The sequence below is a fragment of the Saccopteryx bilineata genome, chromosome 4, assembly GCF_036850765.1.
Source record: "Saccopteryx bilineata isolate mSacBil1 chromosome 4, mSacBil1_pri_phased_curated, whole genome shotgun sequence".
NCBI lineage: Eukaryota > Metazoa > Chordata > Mammalia > Chiroptera > Emballonuridae > Saccopteryx > Saccopteryx bilineata.
Window position 1 is genome coordinate 115,750,224 of NC_089493.1, and position 24,565 is coordinate 115,774,788.

At 36.4% G+C, this 24,565-nt stretch overlaps 1 protein-coding gene across 1 annotated transcript; it reads left to right on the forward strand.

Annotated features, from left to right (window-relative positions):
* Positions 1-3,955: 3,955 nt before the first annotated feature.
* On the forward strand, positions 3,956-4,605 carry RPL10L (ribosomal protein L10 like). Its single transcript, XM_066276128.1, has one exon. It carries the CDS (start codon positions 3,961-3,963, stop codon positions 4,603-4,605), a length of 645 nt encoding a protein of 214 aa, XP_066132225.1. The 5' UTR covers positions 3,956-3,960.
* Positions 4,606-24,565: the final 19,960 nt, after the last annotated feature.

Below are 24,565 nucleotides of genomic sequence, written 5' to 3' on the forward strand. Positions count from 1 at the left end.
TGGCTGACTGAGATAAAGGCCAACTATAACCAGGACTCTTTTACATTCACTATTCAACTCTAGGGAAACACAGTTAAGTTGCTCATCTGGGCTCTCAAATATATTGAGATTACAGCTCCCAGTGTGAAGTTCCTTAGAGACACTAATGAAAATGACTGTTCATCATCAGTGGAAGAATCACACCTCACAAAGAGCCCACAGGGAAACACGATCTCTGAATCACAGTATATTGTCAAACAACAAGTGACAGAGGCTGCATAATGCCTCAGTGATCAACAACACAGACTGTTTCAGCAGCAGGAGAGAAAATGCAGGGTGCGCGTCAGTCAATATATCAGATCCCAATGCAAATCAATCCTTTGTTTAATAACCAAATTTTATTGGGGTGACACCAGTTAACATAATTATACAGGTTTCAGGTGCCCAATTCTACAACACATTTCCAGTACATATTATTCTTTGAGAACAAGTTCGGGTTCAGTTCTTTGTGACATGAAATGTGATCTGAAAGGAAAGGCAGTGCTGCATTGATCTGATAAACAGAACTGTTCTCTTCCAGTCTTTGCATGAAGGCAGAGGATATTGGGAATTTGATTTTATTTATAACGCAGTTTTGTGCTTATTCAAAGGACTTAAAGGCTGCCTTGATGCATAACTAATCAATAAGTGCAGAATAGTGCACACCTCTTACAAAGGGGTTGTGGACTAGGAAAGAGAAATCATGGAGGAACAACTTCCTCACAGTTGAAGCTGAAATCTGAGGTCTAAATATGTGTACCTGTCTGCTTTTTAAGGTTCTAATATGATCTCCCCCTACCCATCCCCAAATTTATTATTAGTAGGCTATCTATTAATGTTAACAAAGTTTGTTTTTTTTCTATTTTTCTTTGGTAAGCACAGTCAAATAATAGCATGCTGGAGCTAGCTGACTGGCTCAAAAGAGCCGGTTGTATGCATCAATCTCCACCTTCACGTTCATTAATATCACAATGGTGGCTGAAATTGATGAGAGTATTTACACTACAGAAGTCAGCAAGCACTACAATTCAAAGCTTCCCTACCCACTCCCCAAGAACAGGATGTTAAACATTTACCAACACACCTCTGCACCTCAGTAGTGTTGTGTTCTCATTCAAATACTTGTGCTATGGGGCACACAATTTGCCAAAAACAGAGTACAAAACAATGAGCCAAATAGAGTCCTTGTTTTCACAAATTTTAAGTCTTATGTAGTTGCCATGCACCCTTCTTACCTTACTCCTTACCTTCCTTTATGAATGTCCCACTCATTCTTTTAACTATCTCTATTTTATACAACACAAGTATCTCCCTTTGCCAACCTTTTATTGCATTTATCAAAGTAATAAATTTAGCAAATAAGAAAAATTAAAATTATTTGCTATGTATCATCTCGACAATATTTCAGGCTACTTCAAAGCAGATGAATTTTATAGATTTTGAAAGGTTTGCTTAGCATGATGTGCATTGTGGGTGGCAGGAGCTGAGACACAGGGGAACATTCAACATTTTGGAAATGATTGAGGGAAATGCTTTCTTTTAAATTTTAAATAGAATGGTGTGGCTCATGCATTTTCCACTGGTTCCTTTCTAACATTTGTATGGCTAAGAAAGGGAGTATAAATGAAGAACCCCAGTCTGGCTCTCCCTTTCACTTCCCACCCTCTGATGCTATCCTGCTACTACGAGAGGTTCCTTGTAGAAGTGTGGTAGAGTGAGGAACCTTCCCATTTTTCCTGGGACTGAGGGGTTTTGGAGGATGCAAGGTTTCCAGGTACAGAATGGGTACAGTCCCAAGCAAACCATGATTAGTCACTCACTGGATTAAGGAAAGAGGATCATACCAATAGGCTCTGACAGGGAAACAGCATCTATCAGAGAATTCTAGGGTTTTCAAGTCCAAAAGAATGGCTTAGAGATGGTGGTGGGGTGGGGGTAGTAGGGGTGCGAGCTTATGATGACACATGAACTCTGGTTGAATGTCTTCCTTTCACCTCACAGACTCCTCTGTCCTAGCACTATGAGAGATTCTGTGCATGTAGTATGTAGTAGCGGGGGGAAAAATACAAACATGTTTATAAAGTAAAATATATTAAGAGCATGTTTAAGTTATCCTCACACACTACTGACCACATTCTACAGTACCAGAGAATAAATCCTGTATAAAGCTCTGCAGGGGTCTTGAATAAAAGATCAGGATCCCTAACTCAGCAAATGGGTCTTGTGTGACTGCAAGCCACCTGCCCTAATACAACGTGGGCTCACATACCACTTACCCCCTCATCCACTGTCACGTTGGTCTTTAGTTTCTTAAATGGCTCATGTTCTGGCCTGCTTCGGAGTCTTTGTATATGTCAGCCCCCATGTGCCACATTCACAATGTAAAATCTATATCCTGACAAAGTCTTCCCTGTCCATTCCTCAGTCTCAATCAGGACCTCACACCAGGCTTGTGGGACTTGCGCTACCTTCCCTTTTTGGAACATTTTGTACTTTGTAATGTGATGACGTATTATTGGAGCATCTAAGTCACCTCCTGGACTGCTAAGCTCAGTGATGGCAACACAACATCACTGTTACTTTACCTTCATATTCAAGCTTACATAGTAAATAGAAACTATTTGAGAAAACCAGGAAGGCAGAAATGAAAGATGGATGGAGAAGTAAGCAACTTCTACATAAGATGTGAAAGTACACTCGGTGTTTTTATATTTCTATTCTGATCTGAGTATTTTGTAAAGCTCCACTCACTTCAAGTACAGGAGTTACTTTGTGGCAACTCTTTGTTTCCCTGTTAAAAAGAAATCATTGGAAGAATATACTCACATTGGAAGGATTTGTTCCATGATCTCATGGAGTTCTGAAATAGCAGGAAGGAATCAAAAAAGTTCAAAAAAATGTAAGTAGGGATTATAGACTACTTGTAAATCTTTTTTGTCTTTTATTTTTCTCCTTCCTCACATGCTGATTCTAATCATAATATTTTTATAAATCTAACATCAAAGGAGAAAAATATTTTAGACTCATTCTCCGTAAGGTAAAAGATTAATAAAGCATAGTTACTTTTACATAGCTCTGAGCAGCTGTGACATCTGAAAATGTAAATAGCACTTGCTTGGTAGCTCAGCTGGTTAGAACTGCTCCTGATAAAACAGGGATGCAGGTTCAATCCCCAGTCAGGGCACATACAGGAATCAGCTGAAGAATGCATAAATAAGTGGTACAACAAATTGATATTTCTCTCTCTCTCTAAAAATCAATCAATTAAAAAAAATGTTAACAGCCTTAAGTTAAAAAAAACATTTGGTATTTCCATTTTGTGGATACCATTTTGATAATAAAATCATTCCATGGGGCCAAATACCTAAAACATCTAAAGTGTCAGCTTTCCAAAGCAATCATCAAGCAATATGCAGAGCAGACATCTCTCTACCCTTGTCACCATTCTACCCCAGCTCTCCGGTGTTTGTCAGAGAGCCACGCCAAGAGAGCACTCTCCCCACAAAGATGACCGCATAGCGCAGAGAGAAACAGCAATCAGTGTACAAATGTTGACGGGACAAACGAACTCTAAAACATATATGATTCAGACAAACTAGGCACAGAGTCTATTGACTAGCGGGAGAAACCTCTCTTAATCTCTAGGTAAACAATACTTATAACAAAGTCTAGGGCAAAAGCGCTCCAAGAAAGGTGTAGCTTCCTGAGCCTTGGCTGCGGTAGCCCCAAATCCTCACCTGGCAACCCACGGGGGAGTATACCAGGACGCCTCGTTCCTCGCCTCAAGCCGCTGCAGTGTCACCGGACCTAGGGCGGGGACGGCGTATACAGGACTCTACTCGATGGTTCCCGGGCGGGTAGATGGGCGATGCACCGAGAGCGCATGCGCAGTGCGAGCGCGTGCCCCCTCAAGGTGACGCTGCAAACGGAACCTCGGTCGCCATGGGCCGCCGACCCGCTCGCTGTTACCGTTACTGTAAGAACAAACCCTATCCCAAGTCCCGCTTCTGCCGAGGTGTTCCTGATGCCAAGATCCGCATCTTTGACCTGGGGCGGAAGAAGGCAAAAGTGGATGAGTTCCCCCTCTGTGGCCACATGGTGTCCGATGAGTACGAGCAACTCTCCTCTGAAGCCCTGGAGGCCGCGCGCATTTGTGCCAACAAATACATGGTAAAAAGCTGTGGCAAAGATGGCTTTCACATTCGAATGCGGCTCCATCCCTTCCACGTCATCCGCATCAACAAAATGTTGTCCTGTGCTGGGGCTGACAGGCTCCAGACAGGTATGCGAGGTGCCTTTGGGAAGCCTCAGGGCACCGTGGCCCGGGTCCACATTGGGCAAGTCATCATGTCCATCCGCACCAAGGTGCAGAACAAGGAGCAAGTGATCGAAGCCTTACGCAGGGCCAAGTTCAAGTTCCCCGGCCGCCAGAAGATCCATATCTCCAAGAAGTGGGGCTTTACCAAGTTCAATGCTGATGATTTTGAAGACAAAGTGGCTAAGAAGCGCCTCATCCCAAATGGTTGTGGAGTTCTATATGTTTCCAATCGTGGTCCCCTGGACAAGTGGCGAGCTCTGCACTCCTGAGGTCTTGGACTGCGCTTCTTCCTTTGGCCATGCTGGTCCACCAGATTTATGCTTATCAATAAAATTTACTGGAAAAAAATATGCATGTTTAATCTTTTAAATATTTTCTTAAATTTTTATCCAATTTTTAGAATACAGATTATTAGAGAAATAATTTTTATGTTAATGACAGAAAGTTTTAATGGTGAATGATCACTTCCAAGTGAGAGGGAAACAATTTGTGATTTAAGTGAAAGCTATTATAATTCTAATCCAAACAGTTTTAATTTAGGAGAGTCTGAGGACATATGTCAAAAGTCTTGTTTGTAGTGAAGTTATAATTATGCAGCCATTATGACCTTGAATAAAAAATAGCTAGAAGAAATTAAAGATTGATAGAGAAAATCCTTATTGATTATAAAAAATAAACAGTAGTGATGAAAATAAGGGCAGGCTTTAGAGACATTTCAACTATAAAGTCTTTGAAACTTAAAAAGTCTGTTCTTAAACTTGTTGCTTATATTTTCCTTATAAATTTCTGCACATTATTTTTTAGAATTACTTTTCACCTTCAATTATTAGCCTTAGGACAATTGGGTATCACAGTAAAAGGTTTCCCTAGGCAAGCCTTACATTGTGTCACACACTGGACACAACAGCACAATTCTTTCTTCATCACAAAAAGGTTATTGGTTGACAACAGAGTTCAGATTGCTTGAATCTGAGTCGCAGTAGAACTAACGTAAAAGAGAAAATGACAGTAAATCCGTTATTCGTGCTATAAAAGGACCCTAGAGTTTGCAATCTGTAAATACTTGCCCTACCTTAGTTACACTGATCACACAGATGTTTTTTTTTTGTTGTTGTTGTTATGTTTTATTTTAGAAACTCCATAAACTAAAATTATGGGTCTCCACTACATTTTAAAATTCCACTTAAGTTAGTTTTTCAAATCTCAATCCTGCAAAGAGTGCTTTCAATTTTCTTAAACTGATCACTCATTTTCAGAGTTAACATATTGAATGAAAGCAACAAAAGAATAACTAATCAGTATAGAAATATGCTTTTACATTGTTTCCACTTACTTAAAAAATTTCTATGCTGCCTAACCTGTGGTGGCACAGTAAATAAAGCATTGACCTGGAACACTGAGATCACCAGTTTGAAACCCTGGTTTGCCAGGTCAGGGCACATATGGGAGTAGATGCTTCCTGCTCCTCCCCCCTTCTCTCTCTCTCTTTCTCCCTCTCTCTACTCTCTAAAATGAATAAATAAATAAATAAATAGAATTTAAAAATTTCTATGTCAATCTTAAAATTTTGTATCTCACTTGATATTTATTTCAGGCTCTTACTATAAGAGTTTTCTATTTTCCTATTTTTAAGCAAAGTTGCTGTTTTAAGCTATGATATTTTTCATATTTATATAAAATGTAACAAATAATAATATGAATATATAGAGAGGGCTCCTCAGCAAGAAGAGAAAAAAGCACTTTACTTGACGTGCCTTACCCAATTCTTTAAAATTCCTGAAGTTGTCTAGGAAATAAAGTCCTATGCAATTTGTAAATGGGGGTAAACCTGAGCCAGATCTTCTGATCCCTGTCCAGTCCTATTGACTTTCACCACACTGTCTCAACCTCAAAAAATTTAAAATAACAAAGTTTCTTAATTATGTGTTACTATAACTATGATGCAATTTTGAAAATATTTTTTATTTTCATTTTCACCCTTCCCTTTGGTCTCAAACTTCTCAAAAACCTTGACCTTCAGACTTGGAACTCAAGTAATTTACTTGAGTAAATTACTTAGTAAATACAGGGAGAAAGCTAAGGATAAACCAATGAACATCTTTTTTTTTCTTTTTTTTTTGTATTTTTCTGAAGCTGGAAACAGGGAGAGACAGTCAGACAGACTCCTGCATGCGCCCGACCGGGATCCACCCAGCACGCCCACCAGGGGCTACGCTCTGCCCACCAGGGGGCGATGCTCTGCCCCTCCGGGGCGTTTCTTTGCCGCGACCAGAGCCACTCTAGCGCCTGGGGTAGAGGCCAAGGAGCCATCCCCAGCGCCCGGGCCATCTTTGCTCCAATGGAGCCTTGGCTGCGGGAGGGGAAGAGAGAGACAGAGAGGAAGGAGGGGGTCGGGGGTGGAGAAGCAAATGGGCGCTTCTCCTATGTGCCCTGGCCGGGAATCGAACCCGGGTTCCCCAAACGCCAGGCCGACGCTCTACCGCTGAGCCAACCGGCCAGGGCCCAATGAACATCTTTGCCCTAAGAAACTGGTAACTATGATTGAATGCTTACAGATATATGAATGAAAAATGAAAATTAAAAAAATTTACATTAAAAAACAGGTATCATTAAGGTTATTAGTTGACTTTTTTTTTAGTTTTCTATTACAAACTTTATGGCATATAAATTTTAATTCCTTTAATGTTGATATACTTTCACTTACTGGTCAGTCTTAACAAAAGTCCTATTAACTTATGTTCTCCCAGCCATGATTTTGTTTCTTCAGCATTTTCCTATTTTCTGGTCATTCTGGTTATTAAAAATTTAATAAGACAATTGAGATGAAATATACTTTAATTATATTTTTGCAGAGTTCTTTCTAAAGTTCTATTTAAAAATTTTTAATTTGGGAACATATTATATATTCATGCATTTGTGTACTATTGCAATGAATCAGAGCTATCTGCTCATTTAAAAGGTGTAAGTACAGTTAACTAAAGTCATGGAAATATTGCTACATAAAACATTGAATTAGTAGATGGTGTCTTCGGGTTTTATGGAAAATATTGAATCAAAAGATGATCACAACTAAAATGGGACCGTGCACTGCAGTAGTGAGATTCAGCCAGTTTGCACCAGTGCAGCAGAACTGATAGCTAATATTTTGTTGAGTTCAGCGAACCAGTTGTTAAAATGGGACCTGTCATCAGGGTTCTCTCTAAGGTGGGCGCCTGGGCAGCCACTCAATTTTGAAATCACAATTTTACAGTCCTTACTCTTTTTGAATGTTCATTTGTGCAACAGCGTATTCTAAGCACCCAGAGTAATGTTCATTATGTCCAGAGGTGAAAAAATTGCAGGGGAGGATGCCAATCAAGAAGCAGTATGGCAATATTTTAACAGTTTTATTTTGTCAGGTATTATTTAATATTTTTTCATTAGTATTTTAAAACTCTTATAACAATCTAGTTTTGTGTACCTCTTTTATTGCTCTTATGTAAGTATTCAATGTATGAAATAATAAACCACCTTTCAGTATATCGTTTTTTTATACCTAAAACGGCCATTAGGGCAGACAACCGGTTGTTAAATTAATTGAATCTCACCACTGGTGCACTAGATTTGGAAAACACTTTCCACAAATGACCATTAGCTAATCCACCATCTGCCCCCTCAAAACATGGGTCTATACTAAGCATATTTATTTTGAAATCTTTAATTTTTACAAAAAAATATATGCTAGATTTGACATGAATTAGCTATCACTAACATTGGCAGGCATTTTGTTTCCTCTTTTGTAACTTTATACTGCCTACCATGACATAATTCAAGCAGGGCTTTCTGGTTCCTAAGACTGTCACTATTGACCTAAGGAATGAGCTGAGGTCATTTAGCCCCGTTCACCTGCTACCTTTATATTAATGACATAAGTTTTGGGGTTTTATCTTAATAAAATGATGACTTCACTGTTTTCATTCAAATGCTCACATAGTCTTTTTCAGTTAAATAATGAGTATAGTCAAAAGTAAATTAAGCCCTGGCCAGTTGGCTCAGCAGTAGAGTGTCAACCCAGCATGTGGAAGTCCTGGGTTCGATTCCTGGCCAGGGCACACAGAAGAAGCACCCATCTGCTTCTCCACCCTTCCCCCTCTCCTTTCTCTCTATTTCTCCATTCCCCTCCCACACCCAAGGCTCCACTAGAGCAAAGTTGGCCTGGGCACTGAGGATGGCTCCATGGCCTCCCTCAGGCACTAGAATGGCTCTGGTTGCAAGGGAGCAATGCCCAGATGGGCAGAGCATCACCCCCTGTGGGCATGCCAGGTGAATCCCGGTCAGGCGCATGTGGGAGTCTGTCTCTCTGCCTTCCCACTTCTCACTTCAGAAAAAAAAGGTGAATTAAATTTTACCATAAATAATAATTCAAAGTCAGGTCATTGTTAGGCTTAACAGTGCAGTGGAAAATAAGGGAAGCTTTGGCATCAGGAGAAAGACTTGTTTTTTGTTTTTATTTTTAAATATTTTATTTATTCATTTTAGGGAGATGAGAGAGGGAGAGAGCGAAAAGGGGCAGAGGAACAGGAAGCATCAACTCCCATATGTGCCTTGACCAGGCAAGCCTAGAATTTCAAACCAGTGACCTCAATGTTCTAGGTCAATGCTTTATTCACTGTGCCACCACACGTCAGGCAGGGTGACTGGATTTGAACGTCAGTCTCTTCACTTACTTGAGAAAATTAGTCTTCTCATTCCTTAATTTTCTCAACTATAAAGTGGGGTTAAGACACTATAATTACAAAGGTTTTTTTAGGTTTAAATGAGATTATTGATAAAATTAATAGAATTATGCCTTGTACATATTGAGTACACAAAATTAATGTTAACTTATAACAGTTAATATTGATATTATTACATTTGCTTCTGCCTCACTGCATTCATAGTGTTGTTTTTTTTCCATGATTTATGACCTTAAAATTCTGCTTTGTTAACCATAATTTAGTTGTATAATCTTGAGTCTAGATTTAACTGGATTCAATATTCTGAGTTGAGACTTTGGTTTTTTTAAATCTTTAGTTTTGTGATTTCAACTTTTATATTATTCTATTTTCTCATATATTGTTTTAGCTCCTTCTGAAAAATGTAATTGTGATTTACTAATTAACCTCTATGTATGACTCACTTATGAGGATTTCCTTTATTTTCTTTTTTCTCCCCAAAACTGGATTTTTTATCTACCTGACCTTTCCTTTCCTTTTCTTATTTTTTCAAAAGAATGATTATATGGCTGTCATGCCATTATTTTCATACTGCTTATATGTGATGTAGACTGTTCTTCCTAGAATAGTCTTCCTGAAAGATTGTGGGTGAATTTCTCTAGTCACCCTTCACAAAGTTGTTATTTACTTAGTCTTCACTCTGGGTTCCATAACTTGAGGTCTGTGCATTGCTATTAACTTTTCCAACGCCTCAGGATGAGAGAAAAGGGAAAGCAGAGACATGAAGCATTACTTAGAGCCTTTGATGGATGCTGGATTATGATTCTTCTTCTCAGATCCCATAATCACCCTATACCAAGGCCCATTTCTCTCAGCCAATGCAGTCTACTCTTCTAGCTGTGGTGTATTTCTTATCCTCACCCTGCTGCTATTCAGTGTAGAACACTGAAAAACGGGAAGCCCAGACCCTGAGGATCTTTGATATGACTTGGGGCTCCACTTGTCAATACCTCCCTGTAGAGCAACTTATGCACTCAGTATTTTTCTCTCTATTAAGGTATTAGTAAAATATTTTAAAATCTCAAGTTTCTTCAGAAGTTCTTGTAAGTGTTTAGAGAGTTTTGAAGTGGTACATTTTGTAAATGATCATTATAAAATCCACTATATCTTCCATCTCTCAAAATATGGAATTATACTAAAATCATTTAGCCAGAAATTTTAGTTAAATAATAATAATAAAAAACAGCTCTGGAATATTACATTAGGGTACTGAGAGTACTGTCTTCATTTTATATCTTCTCGCCTAAATTTATGGTATGCCCCTTTCTTTGATGCTTTTGGTTATATTTCTTTTCCACATAATTTATTTAATTAGGTATTGGGAAAAAGTTTTTTGATCCTGTTTTACTTAAGTTTATTCATCTAGAAGCCCTATTAATTCCATAGTAAAAATAGTATCTACTTCTGGAAATTTTAACGTTAATTCATATAAAATACTTTCACGTCTGTAACAACCTTTTAGTTATATTTTATTGGTGTGCATTTTAATTATAAGTCAAATTACTGTGACTATCAAAATAAAGAATTTTTAACAAAATACAAAAATGTCATGTGTGTGTTTATGTCTGTACAGCATCTTATCAACTTTTATTACATGTTAAATAACTACCTAATTAATCAGTTCTGCATATTATATAATTTAAAAAAGTTTCTGAGCATTAGTTTTGTGCTCCAAATATTTAAAGAATAGGATCATATTTGCAGTAGAAACTATTATATTTTGAGAATTATATTGTTAAACTCTTCAAGTGCAATATTTATGAAACTCCTTATTCCAAGTTTACTGGTTACTGATTAAAAAAAGATAACAGGTTGTGGAGGAGGCTGGCATCTTTGGGGCAAAGAAGAGTTCTTACAATAACAACTATTTCTTCTACTGTCTGGGTGGGTGGTGGGGACATTACTTTGGATTGTTTGGAAATAGTGATTTTCTTTTGCTAAATGTTATGTCATCGAACAAAAACAACAAACATACTGTCATCAAACAAAAACAACAACAAAAGACAGTCATCACAAAAACAACAACAAAAATACCATCATCAAATAAAATTAACAAAAAACAATCATCAAACAAAAACAACAAATGAAACAGTCATCAAACAAAAACAACAAAAGAAACAGTCATCAAACAAAAACAACAACAAAAGAAACAATCATCAAACAAAAACAACAACTAAAAGACAGACATGTTGGTGGTGAGGAATGTGAGGGATGGCAGGACTGAGAGAGTGTTAGGGCATGAGATTTGGAAGGCAGAAATGAACCAACAAGGATTATATTCACGAAGCTGGTGCAGAGTATCAGGTACCACCATAGTCCATAAATGCTGTGGGTGATTTGCTGAGGCCTCATTGAAGGATGGCATAACCCAACATCAGTTCCTCCAGCCCCTGCTAGACTTCACCCTTTCCTTTCTTTAAAACTCAGGCCAGGTACCTACCTGTGCAGCTGTGCTGATGGGCCTAGCTTTCTGTTCAGTCGCATTGGTAGTCTAAACTTAAAGCACTGAGAAACCCAAATTCCAGATTGTCCTCATGGGGTTCATTTTGTCCTTGGGGGTTCCATTTGTAGGATCAAGTTTATTCATACTTGACTATGCATTCAGATTTTTTTCTCAATTCTCTGTTTTTTCTGAGTCATAATGACTTCAAGCCCACCACAGGGAGAGAGGGAAAAACATTCACTAGACTTCTTCACAGTCCCTGGTTGGTGACTTTGGAGTCTTTTGTCTGATCACCCACTATCACCTTTAGAACTATTTTCCCAGCCATTCCCATTATTCTACAAAGTATAATTCCTATAACATATTTATTATTCCATATAATTGTTAGTACTTCTCCTTCCTTGAACAAACTAGCAGATATAGGAATGATTATTAACATCAGGACAATATTAAAAATTAGTTTGGTGTAGCTATTGAAAAAGGAAATGTCTGGGAATATATAAACTTTTCTCTGGATCCTGGTTCTACCTTCTACTTTCCTTGTAACCTGGAGGAGTTTATTAAAACTTTCAGGGGATTAGTTGCCTAAACTTCAAAACACTTTAACTGTATAATTAAGATTATGATGACAATTATGAGAACATGCACTTAGCAGTTTCTGTGATATATTATACTCTGAATAAATGTTGCTGATTATTATTATTTATTATTAAATTACTAGAACTTGAAAAGAGTTCACTGTATAGGAGCTATGCTTATTAATGTACTTACCCTAACTACAAAGTGAAGTCTAAATTGTACCTAATTTTAATGGCAGAATTTCAAAACCCTGATGTTATCTTTAAAATTCAGTACTAAAGTCTATGTTATTCTCATTTTTTCTTTATAAACACAACAATGATTAAACATTGAAATTCGGGGTAAAAATCTCTAACAGCCATCATACTCCCTGTTCCCTGGTAAATTATTTCTGACTTTCTACGGAAGACACAAAATTTTTGTGAAATAACTATCACAGCTTGTGAAATTTGCCCAGATTTTAACCTTTTACTACGTGTTAATGTATTTTAAAGCATTTAGATATAATTTTAATTATATTAGTGTGATTATTTGTATGTATTAAGGGTGAAATATTAAAAAATAATTATTTTTATGGCAGTATAAAATACCAAAAGAATTTAATATTTCCTTCTTATAAGTTACAGAGGTGCATTGGTATATTATTTTAGATTTAATAAATCACAATAACTTATGACTAAGTTAGAAAACCCATTTTTATTCACCATAATTTTTTATTTTATTTATTTATTTTTTTGGTGAGAGAGAGAAACAGATTGGGACAGACAGACAGAAAGGAAGAGAGATGAGAAGCATCAGTTCTTCGTTGTGACTCCTTAGGTGTTCATTGATTGCTTTCTCATATATGCCTTGACAGGGGGCTACAACAGAATGAGTGACCCCTTGCTCAAGCCAGTGACCTTGGGCTTAAGCCAGCAACCATGGGGTGATGTCTATGATCCCATGCTTAAGCCAGCAACCCCGTGCTCAAGCTGGCAACCTCGGGGTTTCAAACCTGGGTCACCTGCATCCCAGTCTGAGGTTCTGTTCACTCTGCCACCACCTGGTCAGGTTATTCACCATCATTTTAAGAGATATATTAACATATAAGAATGGATTATATAAATTAAAGTCTAAAAAAGCATAGATTTTAATCATATGATCATAAAGATACTAGCCTAGGCATTGTTTTTCACTTTGGATTTTATCCCACTAATACAACCAACTCACACATAATTTTAATAAGTCTTCATGCTAGATTTCTGACTTATAAATATCCTCTCTCTTGATCTCTCTGACTTACTGACAATCTCAAATGCACACACACATTTTGAGATTGTCAGTAAATCCTCTAGCTAATCAGTAGTTTCATAATTTGTTCAATCTAATCGCATGCCAATCAACTAAGAGAGAAAGAAAAAAAGAGTCTCTTCTGGAATAAAACTTTTTGCATATGAACCACTTTCTAAAAATGTAATATTTAAAAATTCAAGCATTATGTTTTAAACTTTAAGATGAGAACAAGAATTACTATACTGATATACTATTACCATATAATAAGTAAGAATTAGATTTTTTTTTATAGAAGAAATGGTTAATCTTACTCCTTACTGATTCCAATTATGACTCTAAGAAGTCTTAGGGCAAAATATAGTTTGAATAATATAATGAGTGTTGTTATTACCAGACAAAATCTAATGCATTGTTCATGAAAATATGAAGTAGTAGCTATGTGGAAGGTAAAACATATCTTAAGATGGATATATTAGTAGATCAACTATGTTCCATTTATTGGTTAAACCTGCATATCTTGAATACTTGTAGTGGGATGCAGCAGACTGAGACAGAATGAAATCTGTAAGTCAAATCACTGGGGTGGGATTCCAATTCCATCTGAAAAGTAGAACACTGTAAACAGGGACTATGGAGACAGGTAATGCTGGGAAAGCAGTGATTATAATTAATAAAATTTCAAGAAAGCTCTTGGCATATCTATAAGTTGGTGGGCAAAAGCGATGGAAATTCCAAGACCAAAGAGGTTTAGGAATTTCAGTACAAGAAAGATCTGGCACCAAATATTTTCAGACACAAATCTTGAGAATTGGAATTAGCCACAGGATTCCAGCTACTAATAGAATAATTATCAAGAAATACATAAGAAAAAGCCCACAGGTCTGGAAAAAATGTAGATTGTTTATCAATATAGAAATGGATCAAGTAATCAGAATTGTTATAAATGATCAAAATGACGTTCGTGATCACGGGATGTCCACCTGTCTTTAAACCTGGGTAAAAGGAGGTGGTGCCCTCGTCCATGTACTTTCCTTCAATGTATACTTTCCAAGCAATGTATGGAAGTTCCCATTCCCAAAGAGTTCACCATCATTGCTTGGTTTTATGAACTTTCAGAGGAAATAAACTCATAACTTTGAAGTGATATTTCATTGTAAGTTTCATTTGCATTTCTCCTGAGGAGCTTTTTACATCTTTTTAAATGCTCTTTGGCCATTCATGTTTCTTCTTCTGTGAAATGACACATTCTTTCTTTTGCCCATGTTCTACAAAGCTATTTGTATTTTGCCTTCAGATTTAGACATTTTCTGGAAAAAAGACCTTTATTTTATATGCTGCCTCTATCCCCTGTTAATTTGTAGCTAATCTTTTCAATCTCTTTAGATGAACTAAAACAAAGATTAGTGTGTTTGTATTTACGTAGTCATTTTTTCTATTGTTTTTACTTCTCATATTTTCTTTAAGAAGTATTTCTCTGTTTTGTTTTGTTTTTGGTTATAAGCATTTTTACTAATTTTATTGTTTTGCAAGTTTGCCTTTATTTTTAAAGTATTCAATCTACAGTTAATCTTTGTGTGCGATATGAGAAAAATCTAAATTTATTTTTTAAATTATGAATCACCAATTGTCCTTGTGGTTTACTGAAGAGTCCATCATTTTCCATAAATTTATGTATCTAATTCTGGGTTCTTTCTTCTAGTTCATCTTATTATCTTTCTTATTATAACTTTATAAAACATCTTGGTATAATAGGAAGTTTTCTTTCACATTCTCATTTTTCTTCGATACCTTTCCACTCTTATATTTAATTGAGAATCAGCTAGTCGATTTTGAAGAGAACATGGCATTTTGATTGGAACTGTGTTGAATCTATAGACCAAGATAAACAAATACATATGATGTTACATATATTTTTCATAAACATACTATATCTTTTTATTTTTAGATTTTATTAAAGTCATTCATACAATTTTTAAAATTAAATTTTTGAGGTGATATTGGCAATAAGATTATTTATTCATACAATTTTATAATTTTTCTTTTATGAAAATTTACCAGATTTATTCCAAGAAAATAATTTTATTACTATTATAAACTATATTTTCTAGTTCACATTTTCTAATCTGTTATTACTGGAATGGAGAAAAATAATTGAACTTATATACAGTGGCCACTCATCTATTGCAGGGGTTAGGTTCCAGAACCCCCTGCAATGGGCAAAAATCCACAAAATAGCAACCTTATATTTATTTTATTATTTATATATATTTTAAGGCTTTATAAACCCTCCCCACACTCTTATAAACCTTTCCCACACTCTTAAACATTTCCTATGCTCTTAAACACTTTCTACACTCTTCAACCTATGAATTTTTAACAACATATAAAATTGTCTATGGATACTCACCAGTGAATACTAATATGTTTTAATTAATATTTTTTATATTTTTATAGTCAATTTTTAGGCTAGAAATTGCTTATTTTACTGCAAAAATAATTAAAATAATAAATATATAAAAATATCTATATATTGCAAATTCCACAATATAGCAAAAAATCCGCAATCCAAAGTTAGATATATACAATTTAAAAATCCATGATACAGTGAGACCGTGAAAAGTGAACCGCAATATGGCAAAGGATGACTGTATTAATCTTTTAACAGGTAATGTTGTTAAATTCTTCTGTTTATTCTAATGATTTATCTTTTGGTTTCTTTTATGTTTCTTATTTTGTACATAGGCAGTAATATCTACTGCAAATTATGACACCTTTTTAAGCAATCCAGTCTTTATATATTTCCCATTCTTAATGTGCATACCAGAGCCTCCAATATGATGTTAGATAGAAGTGGGGAGAAGAGGTATTTTAGCCTAGGTCCTTCAGAAACTAGAACTTGAGATGGTGCTACTTTTGTGAGGTGAAAGGCTGCAATGTTAAGAGCTGCAAATATATAAAAGAAAGTGAAGCAAGATAATATGCAAAGCAGCAAATAAATACAATATGTCCCAATGAGCCACAAAGAGGTGATTTCTCATAAGGTGTGTTAGCTTTATATATAGGTTTTCCAGAGGAAATGAAATGGCATATCAGAACCTGCTCCAGAAAAGAGAGAGACTCCATCTAGCCCTTTTCTGTCCCTCACTTTTCACATGAGATTGGGCACATTAGAGTGCTATGGCCTTAGAATGTGTCTCATTTTTCATTGGCCAAGGTCTTTTAATGATTGAACTTCTGATTTATGCTATCTGGTGGTTACTCTGGAAGCCAGATTCCATTGTCCAATGCTGTGCGGTATTTTGTCTAAGTCTGAAAATGACAAGGTGCTATTAATAAAATGGAATCTGAGAAATCCCACAAGATTTATCATTCTATAGAGAAAGCATCTTAGCTCTGTTCTTAATTTTGTGGACTGATTTTAACATTTACCTTTGGCTTTATATCTGTTGTATGATTCAATAAATACATCATATTGAATTAAGGAAGTTCCTTTTTATTTCAAGGTGGAGTTTTATTTTCTGTTTTTAATCAAGAATAAATTTTACATGAACAAAATAAAAAGACAAACCACACAATGGGAGAATATATTCAAAAATACATCTGATAAGGGCTTAATAACCAAAATTTATAAAGAACTTCTAAAACTCAACACCAGGAAGATAAACAATTCAATCAAAAAATGGGCAAAAGAAATAAATAGAAACTTCTCCAAAGAGGACATATAGATGCCCAATAGGCAGATGAAAAAATGTTCATCACTAATCATTACAGAAATACATATTAAAACCACAATGAGATATCACCTCACACCAGTCAGAATGGCGTTCATCAACAAAACAACACAGAATAAGTGATGGTGAGAATGTGGAGAAAAGGGAACCCTCCTGCACTGCTGGCAGGAATGCAGACTGGTGCAGCCACTGTGGAAAACAGTATGGAGAGTCCTCAAAAAGTTAAAAATCAAACTGCTGGTTGACCCAGCCATCCACATTTTAGGAATATATTCTAAGAACACGAAAACACTGATTCAGAAGAAAAAAATGCACCCCCCATGTTTATTGCAGAATTGTTTACAATAGCCAAGATCTGGAAACAGCCCAGTGTCTGTCAGTGGACGAGTGGATTAAAAAGCAGTGGTATATATACACAATGGAATACTATGGGGCCATGAAAGAACGAAATCTTATCTTTTGCGACAACATGGATGAACCTGGAAACTATTAGGTTAAGTGAAATAAGCCAGCAGAGAAAGAAAAATATCATACGACCTCATTCATTTGAGGAATCTAATGAACAATGTGAACTGAGGAAGAGAATAGAGGCTGAGGCGGGATCAAAGGGACCAGAAGGAAAGTAGACAGAGGGAAAGGGGATGAGAGGATGGGATAAGAGAAGAGAAAGAGATTGGTGAAATTATGTATACATAACACAACATTGTAGAGAGAGAAAAGCAAATCCTAGAGGGAAGGGAGGAGGGCGTTGGGGGGAGAGAAGCAAAGTTGATGTTGAATGGAACACAGGTGTGGGGGACACCTGTGTATTTGTGGGACACTTCAGTCTATGTAAACACAATAAATTTAAATCAATAAAAAATAAATTTTACAAAAGATATGTAAATGCCAAATAAACACATGAAAAGATACTCCACATTGTATGTTAGCTGGGATGTGCAAGTTAAAACAATGAGCTACCACTGCATATCTATTTAGAATGGCAAAAAGCCATAACTCTGACATCAAATGCTGAAAAATATATAAAGAAACAAGAACTCTCCTTTACTGATGGTGGGAATGCAAAACAATACAGCCAGTTTAGAGGACAGTTTAGTGGTTTCTTACAAAACTAAATATGTTCTTTTTATGTTCTTTAATGTTTACTCCCAAAAGTTAAAACATATGTCCACAAAAATCTGCACATGGATATAGCAGATTTGTTCATAATTGCCAAAACTTGGAAGTAACCAAGATGTTCTTCAGGAGGTGAATAGATAAATAAACTGAAATGTTATTTAGTGCCAAAAAGAAATGGGCTATCAAATCGTGAAAAGATATGGAGTAAAATTAAATGCATGTTACTAAGTGAAAGATGCCAATATGAAAAGTTTACATTGCCTATGATTCCAGCTGTATGACACAGGAAAAGACAAAATTGTACAGATGGTAAAAAGATCATTGTTTGCCTGAGGTTGGGATGGGGAGTAGAGGGATGAATAGGTGAAGCACAGAAGATTTTTAGGGCAGTAATTAGTACTCTGTGTGGTACTATAATAATGGAGATGTTATTACACAGTTGTCCAAACCCATAGAATGTGCAATACAAAATTGAACCATAATGCGAACTATGGATTTTGGATTATTATGGTGAGTAAATATAGGTTGATCCATTGTTACAAATATAGTGCTCCAGGGAGGGGAGGTTGTTGATAATGGAAGAAGGAGGAGGTATATGGGAAATCTCTGTACATTTTGTCCAATGTTGATGTAGCTTAAACCTATTCTAAAAAAATAGTCTTTTAAGAATGAATATTGGATTTTATTAGACTTTAATTGACACAATATTCTTATTACTTGAGGCATGTATTTTTTTTTCTATTATACAAAATGACTTTCTGTCTTTTGTCATTTTCCTATAGAATTGTCACATGTCTTCTGATGAGGGGTAGTTCTTCATGTATACCAAATAGTAATCTACTATCAAATTCACAAGTTTAATTTAGCATCTACTTTTAGTTATATTAATACTCGATATATTATAAAAGTGGCATTACAGATGGTTGAGTTTATGATGGACTATTCAATACATGGTACTAGAACAATTGACAACCAACAGTTTAAAAATGTAGTTAATTTTTGTGAATTGTTACTTATTCATGGAGGATTATAAAACATATATAGAATTAAAGACTAATTAAAAACTGAAAAAAATCACCCGGATTAAGAAACATACATTTCCAAGTGTCTTAAGAAGAGCTTCTTTATTGTTTTAGGATCACATCTTCTTCCTGCTTTATAAAGGGATCTGATTTTTATAGGAATGATTCCTTTGGGTTTTTTTAATGTTTTTAAAATAAATGTTTGTATCTATAATCATTATACTGCATAGTCTTGACTACTATTACATAAGCAAAATACCAATTATTTACTGTCCTCTGAAACCCCAGATGCCTTTCTTTTTCTTTTCGTTGTTTCTCAGTAAAGAATGTTCACCCTATGGCAGTACCCTAAATCAAATTATCTGGTTAATCAAAGGTGGATTAAGGTCAGTTGAGGCCCCAGGCACATAAAAAAATATTAGGCCCCTTAAACAAAAAGAGAGACAGGGAAAATAAAAATACATGTTAATCATAGTTTAAATAAATAAAAAATATTATGTATGATTAATGTTAAAATTGCACTTATGAAACAAAACTTGGTGTCATTAGAAAAAAATGTAAAGTTGGGGTTTTCAGGGGCCTTTAGAAGTTAGGGCCCAGAGTCTGTGCCCGGTGTGCGTGTACTGAAATCCGCCTTTGTCCTTAATGCATTTTGTCTTCCACAACACACTGTACGCAGGGGGTCCACACCTGGAAATGGATCTGATGTTGTGGAATCCCAAAGGAGCCACAAGGAGGACCAGATGGAGCAGACATAGCCTGTATTGCTTACATGCAGGACAGCACAGATGGTGGCCAGTCAGTGAAAGCTCTGAAACCCGCATGGTGGGGTTTAAGTAGCTAAGCCCTGAGCAGTTACTTAAGAAAAATTCTGTCTACTGCAAGCAAGCAGGTGACCAGGAGTAGGGGGTCAGGATTCCATTCTGTGTTGTTCCTTCTTAGTACGTATCTGGTGACCCAGTTCTATTACTCTTAGGAAAACCTTAGTTTATAGTTCTACTACCACCCTCTGTCTCACGGCCTGCAGTCAATGTCTGTGACCACGGTGCCATGTGGCTGGGGAGAGAGAACGACCATCCAGGATTGACATCCCCTCCCACACACACAGCTGAAAATATGAGAAGAGAGAAGAAATCTTTTGAACAAGAGAAAACAGATTCAAATATACCAATGATAGCTTTGTATGTTTAATTGTAATATCAATGTTAAGAGATGATTTGCAAAAAAAGATAAAATTATAATTTCATACAGAAAAAAATATGAATGCATGCTAGCCATGTTATTTAATTCTTTTTTTTTTTTTTTGTACTTTTCTGAAGCTGGAAACGGGAGAGACAGTCAGACAGACTCCCGCATGCGCCTGACCGGGATCCACCTGGCACGCCCACCAGGGGGCGACGCTCTGCCCACCAGGGGGCGATGCTCTGCCCCTCTGGGGCATCGCTCTATTGTGACCAGAGCCACTCTAGCGCCTGGGGCAGAGGCCAAGGAGCCATTCCCAGCGCCCAGGCCATCTTTGCTCCAATGGAGACTTGGCTGCGGGAGGGGAAGAGAGAGACAGAGAGGAAGGATAGGGGGAGGGGTGGAGAAGCAGATGGGTGCTTCTCCTGTGTGCCCTGGCCGGGAATCAAACACGGGACTTCTGCACGCCAGGCTGACGCTCTCCCACTGAGCCAACTGGCCATGTTATTTAATTCTTAATGAAAAAAACAAATAATGTTATGATGAACTCAAAAGAAAATTTAAAGAACAGACATATTTACGAATTCAGAATATTAAAGTGAGCCCTGACAGGATAGCTCAGTTGGGAAGAGCATTGTGCTAAAGCACAGAGGTTGTCAGAGTTCAATCCCAGTCAGGGCACATACAGGAACAGATCACTGTTCCTGTCATCTCTGCTGTCTCTCTCCTTTTCTTTCTCTCAAAAATCAATAAAATAGAAGATATGGTACATATATACTATGGAATATTACTCAGCCATAACAAATGATGACATTGGATCATTTACAACAACATGGATGGACCTTGATAACATTATATTGAGTACAATAAGTAAATCTGAAAAAAATAAGAACTATATGATTCCATACATAGGTGGGACATAAAAATGAGGCTAAGAGACATGGACAAGAATATGATGGTAATGGGGGGTGGGGGAAGGGAGAGGCACAAAGAAAACCAGATAGAAGGTGATGGAAGACACTTTGACTTTGGGGGATGGGTATGCAACATAATCAAATGTCAAAATAACCTGGAGATGTTTTCTCTGAACATATGTACCCTGATTTATTAATGTCACCCCATCAAAATTAATAAAAAAAATAAAACACAAAAGCATTAAAAAAGATAAACAGATGCTAACACTTAAAAAAAAGAATATTAAAGTGAATGTATAAATGGAGGTAAAACTAATTTTTCCACAACTGAGAGAAAGGACAGTTGAACCACTGCCTGACAAGGTTGACTTATATGTCTAAAGACAAGGAATTTTCTGCTTTGCTCTCAGTTATGTACAAATTATAAAGTTGTAAAATAGCTCCCAGAAAAACAAATCTCATAAAATTGAATGTTATGCTATAAACAATACATAGTTTTCATTGAAACAATAACTTTCCTTATAGTGACATCAATCTTTTAGTCATATTTACTTGGGTAATCAATATTGTCATATTTAGCACAATGAATGACTATGTGTGACAAATATTGCCATGTTAATTTTCCTTTTTGTTATGTCTCTTTTGAAATAAAAAGAATACTCATATTGGACCCTTTGTATTACATGTTATGTTCCATCCACTGTGCAGCATCTTCAACCTCAATTTATTCTTCCTTTCTTATAAATCTATTCAGACTTGAAGTTTTCTCACTAAGTGAAGACTCTGTAGTGCTTCATAGCTCAGAGCCAAAGAAGCATGGAAAGCCCTGTTTTCTTGACAAATGATGTGTTTCAAGAATGGACATGAGATCAATTATTGTTTGATTGCTGTGTATTTGTACCTCTTGGCGTTCTGGGGTGATACTGTTTTTTAAAGGGTGACATTAACCCCTGCTACATTGCAAGCCTTCTGTTTCAAGACTGCTCTTGTTTATCATTTTTGAAATCCCTTTTTATAAATAAAAACATTTTTATTTGATTCTGGGGGGAGGGGCTTTTGGCTAAGCAACTATAAGTTATGTCTGAATTTTACTATAAGTCATCATCAAGAATACCATTTTTCTTAATTTGTTTTTCAAATTCATGTCAGGACCCAAGAAAAGGGCTGTGTTTTGTGTAGAGATTCCTCTTCTTATTCATTATACACTTAACATCCTTCTGTCTGAGTTTATTTCCTCATATTTTAACTGTTTCTATTTATTTCTTTGTTATTTGATGCTTCAAAATTTATTCTTTTTTTTTCTGCATGGCAATTGAGCTGCTATGAACAGAGATCATGAGTTTTCATGGACAGTAGGGTAATGCAGGGACCAGGAGCATAACTTGCTTCCCTTCTCTGCCACTTACTAGTTGCCTAAGTTTCTGAAGTGTTAGTTTCTTCTTATAAAAAACTGGTGACGAAGTGAAAATGAGATGATCTCTACAAAGTGCTTCATACACTGATCATAAAATACTCAATACTAAATAATTATTAGCTATTATTATGTCACAATTCCTTGCTTGCCCATTACCCTAGTTCCTGGGTTCTTCTCTATACTTGAATACAAAATTAAGGACTAAAAGATTTATGCACAGCAAAAGACAGCATTAACAAAATAAGAGACAACCTACTCAATGAGAGAACATATTTGCTGATATGTCTGATAAGGGATAATAACTAAAATTTATAAAGAACTTGTAAAACTTAACACCAGGTAAGTAAACAATCCAATCAAACAATGGGCAAAAGAAATGTATAGATACTTCTCCAAAGAAGACATACAGATGTCCAATAGGCATATGAAAAAATGCTCAATGTTATTAATTATCAGAGAAATGCAAATTAAAACCTCAGTGAGATATCACCTCACAACGGTGAGAATGGTGCTTATTAACAAATCAACAAACAACAAGTGCTGATGAGGGAGTGGAGAAAAGGGAACCCTCCTGCACTGCTGGTGGGAATGCAGACTGGTGCAGCCACTGTGGAAAATAGTATGGCATTTCTTCAAAAAGTTAAAAATGGAACTGCCTTTTGACCCAGCCATCCAACTTTTAGGAATATATCCTAATACAAAATTACTGATTCAAATGAAGATATGCTCCCCCATGTTTACTTGCAGCATTGTTTACAATAGCCCAGATCTGGAAACAGCCCAAGTGTCCTTCAGTGGACGAGTGGATTAAAAAGCTGTTGTAAATTTACACAATGGAATACTAGATGGCTGTGGAACAGAAAGAAATTTTACTTTTTGTGACAGCATGAATGGATCTGGAGATTATTTTGCTAAGTGAAATAAACCAATCAGAGAAAGACAAATATCATATGATCTCACTTATATGTGGAGTCTAATGAACACACTAATTTGAGAAACAAAATAGAAACAGAGGCAGGGTCACAGGGAGCAGACTGACAACTGTCAGAGGGAAGGGGAAAGAGGGTGCAGAATTTAAAAAGATGAAGTGATTAGCCAAATTATATATATATATATATATATATATATATATATATATATATATATATATATATATATATATATATATAACACATAAATACAGACAATAGGGCCTGACCAGGTGGTGGCGCAGTGGATAGAGCATCGGACTGGGATGCGGAGGACCCAGGTTTGAGACCCTGAGGTCGCCAGCTTGAGCACGGGCTCATCTGGTTTGAGCAAAAGCTCACCAGCTTGGACCCAAGGTCGCTGGCTTGAGCAAGGGGTTACTTGGTCTGCTGAAGGCCTGCGGTCAAGGCATATATGAGAAAGCAATCAATGAACAACTAAGGTGTCGCCATGCGCAATGAAAAACTAATGTTTGATGCTTCTCATCTCTCCATTCCTGTCTGTTTGTCCCTATCTATCCCTCTCTCTGACTCTCTTTCTATCTCTGTAAAAAAAAAAAAAGATACAGACAACAAGGAAACAAGTCCCAGAGGGAGAGGGGGGGGTGCAGGTAGGCAGAGAGGCGGAGTGGGGGGCAAAGTGGGCGAAACAGAAATGGAAAGAGAGTCTGCATGGGGCATGGCAGGCACAATATGGAGGTTGAGGGAGTTATATTGAGTGGGTCACTTGAAACTATGTCAACACAATAAATTAAAAATAAAAAAACTAGTATTACTGGAAAAAGAATAATAATGTAATAAGAGCTGATATTTAGTGTTAATTCACTGTAT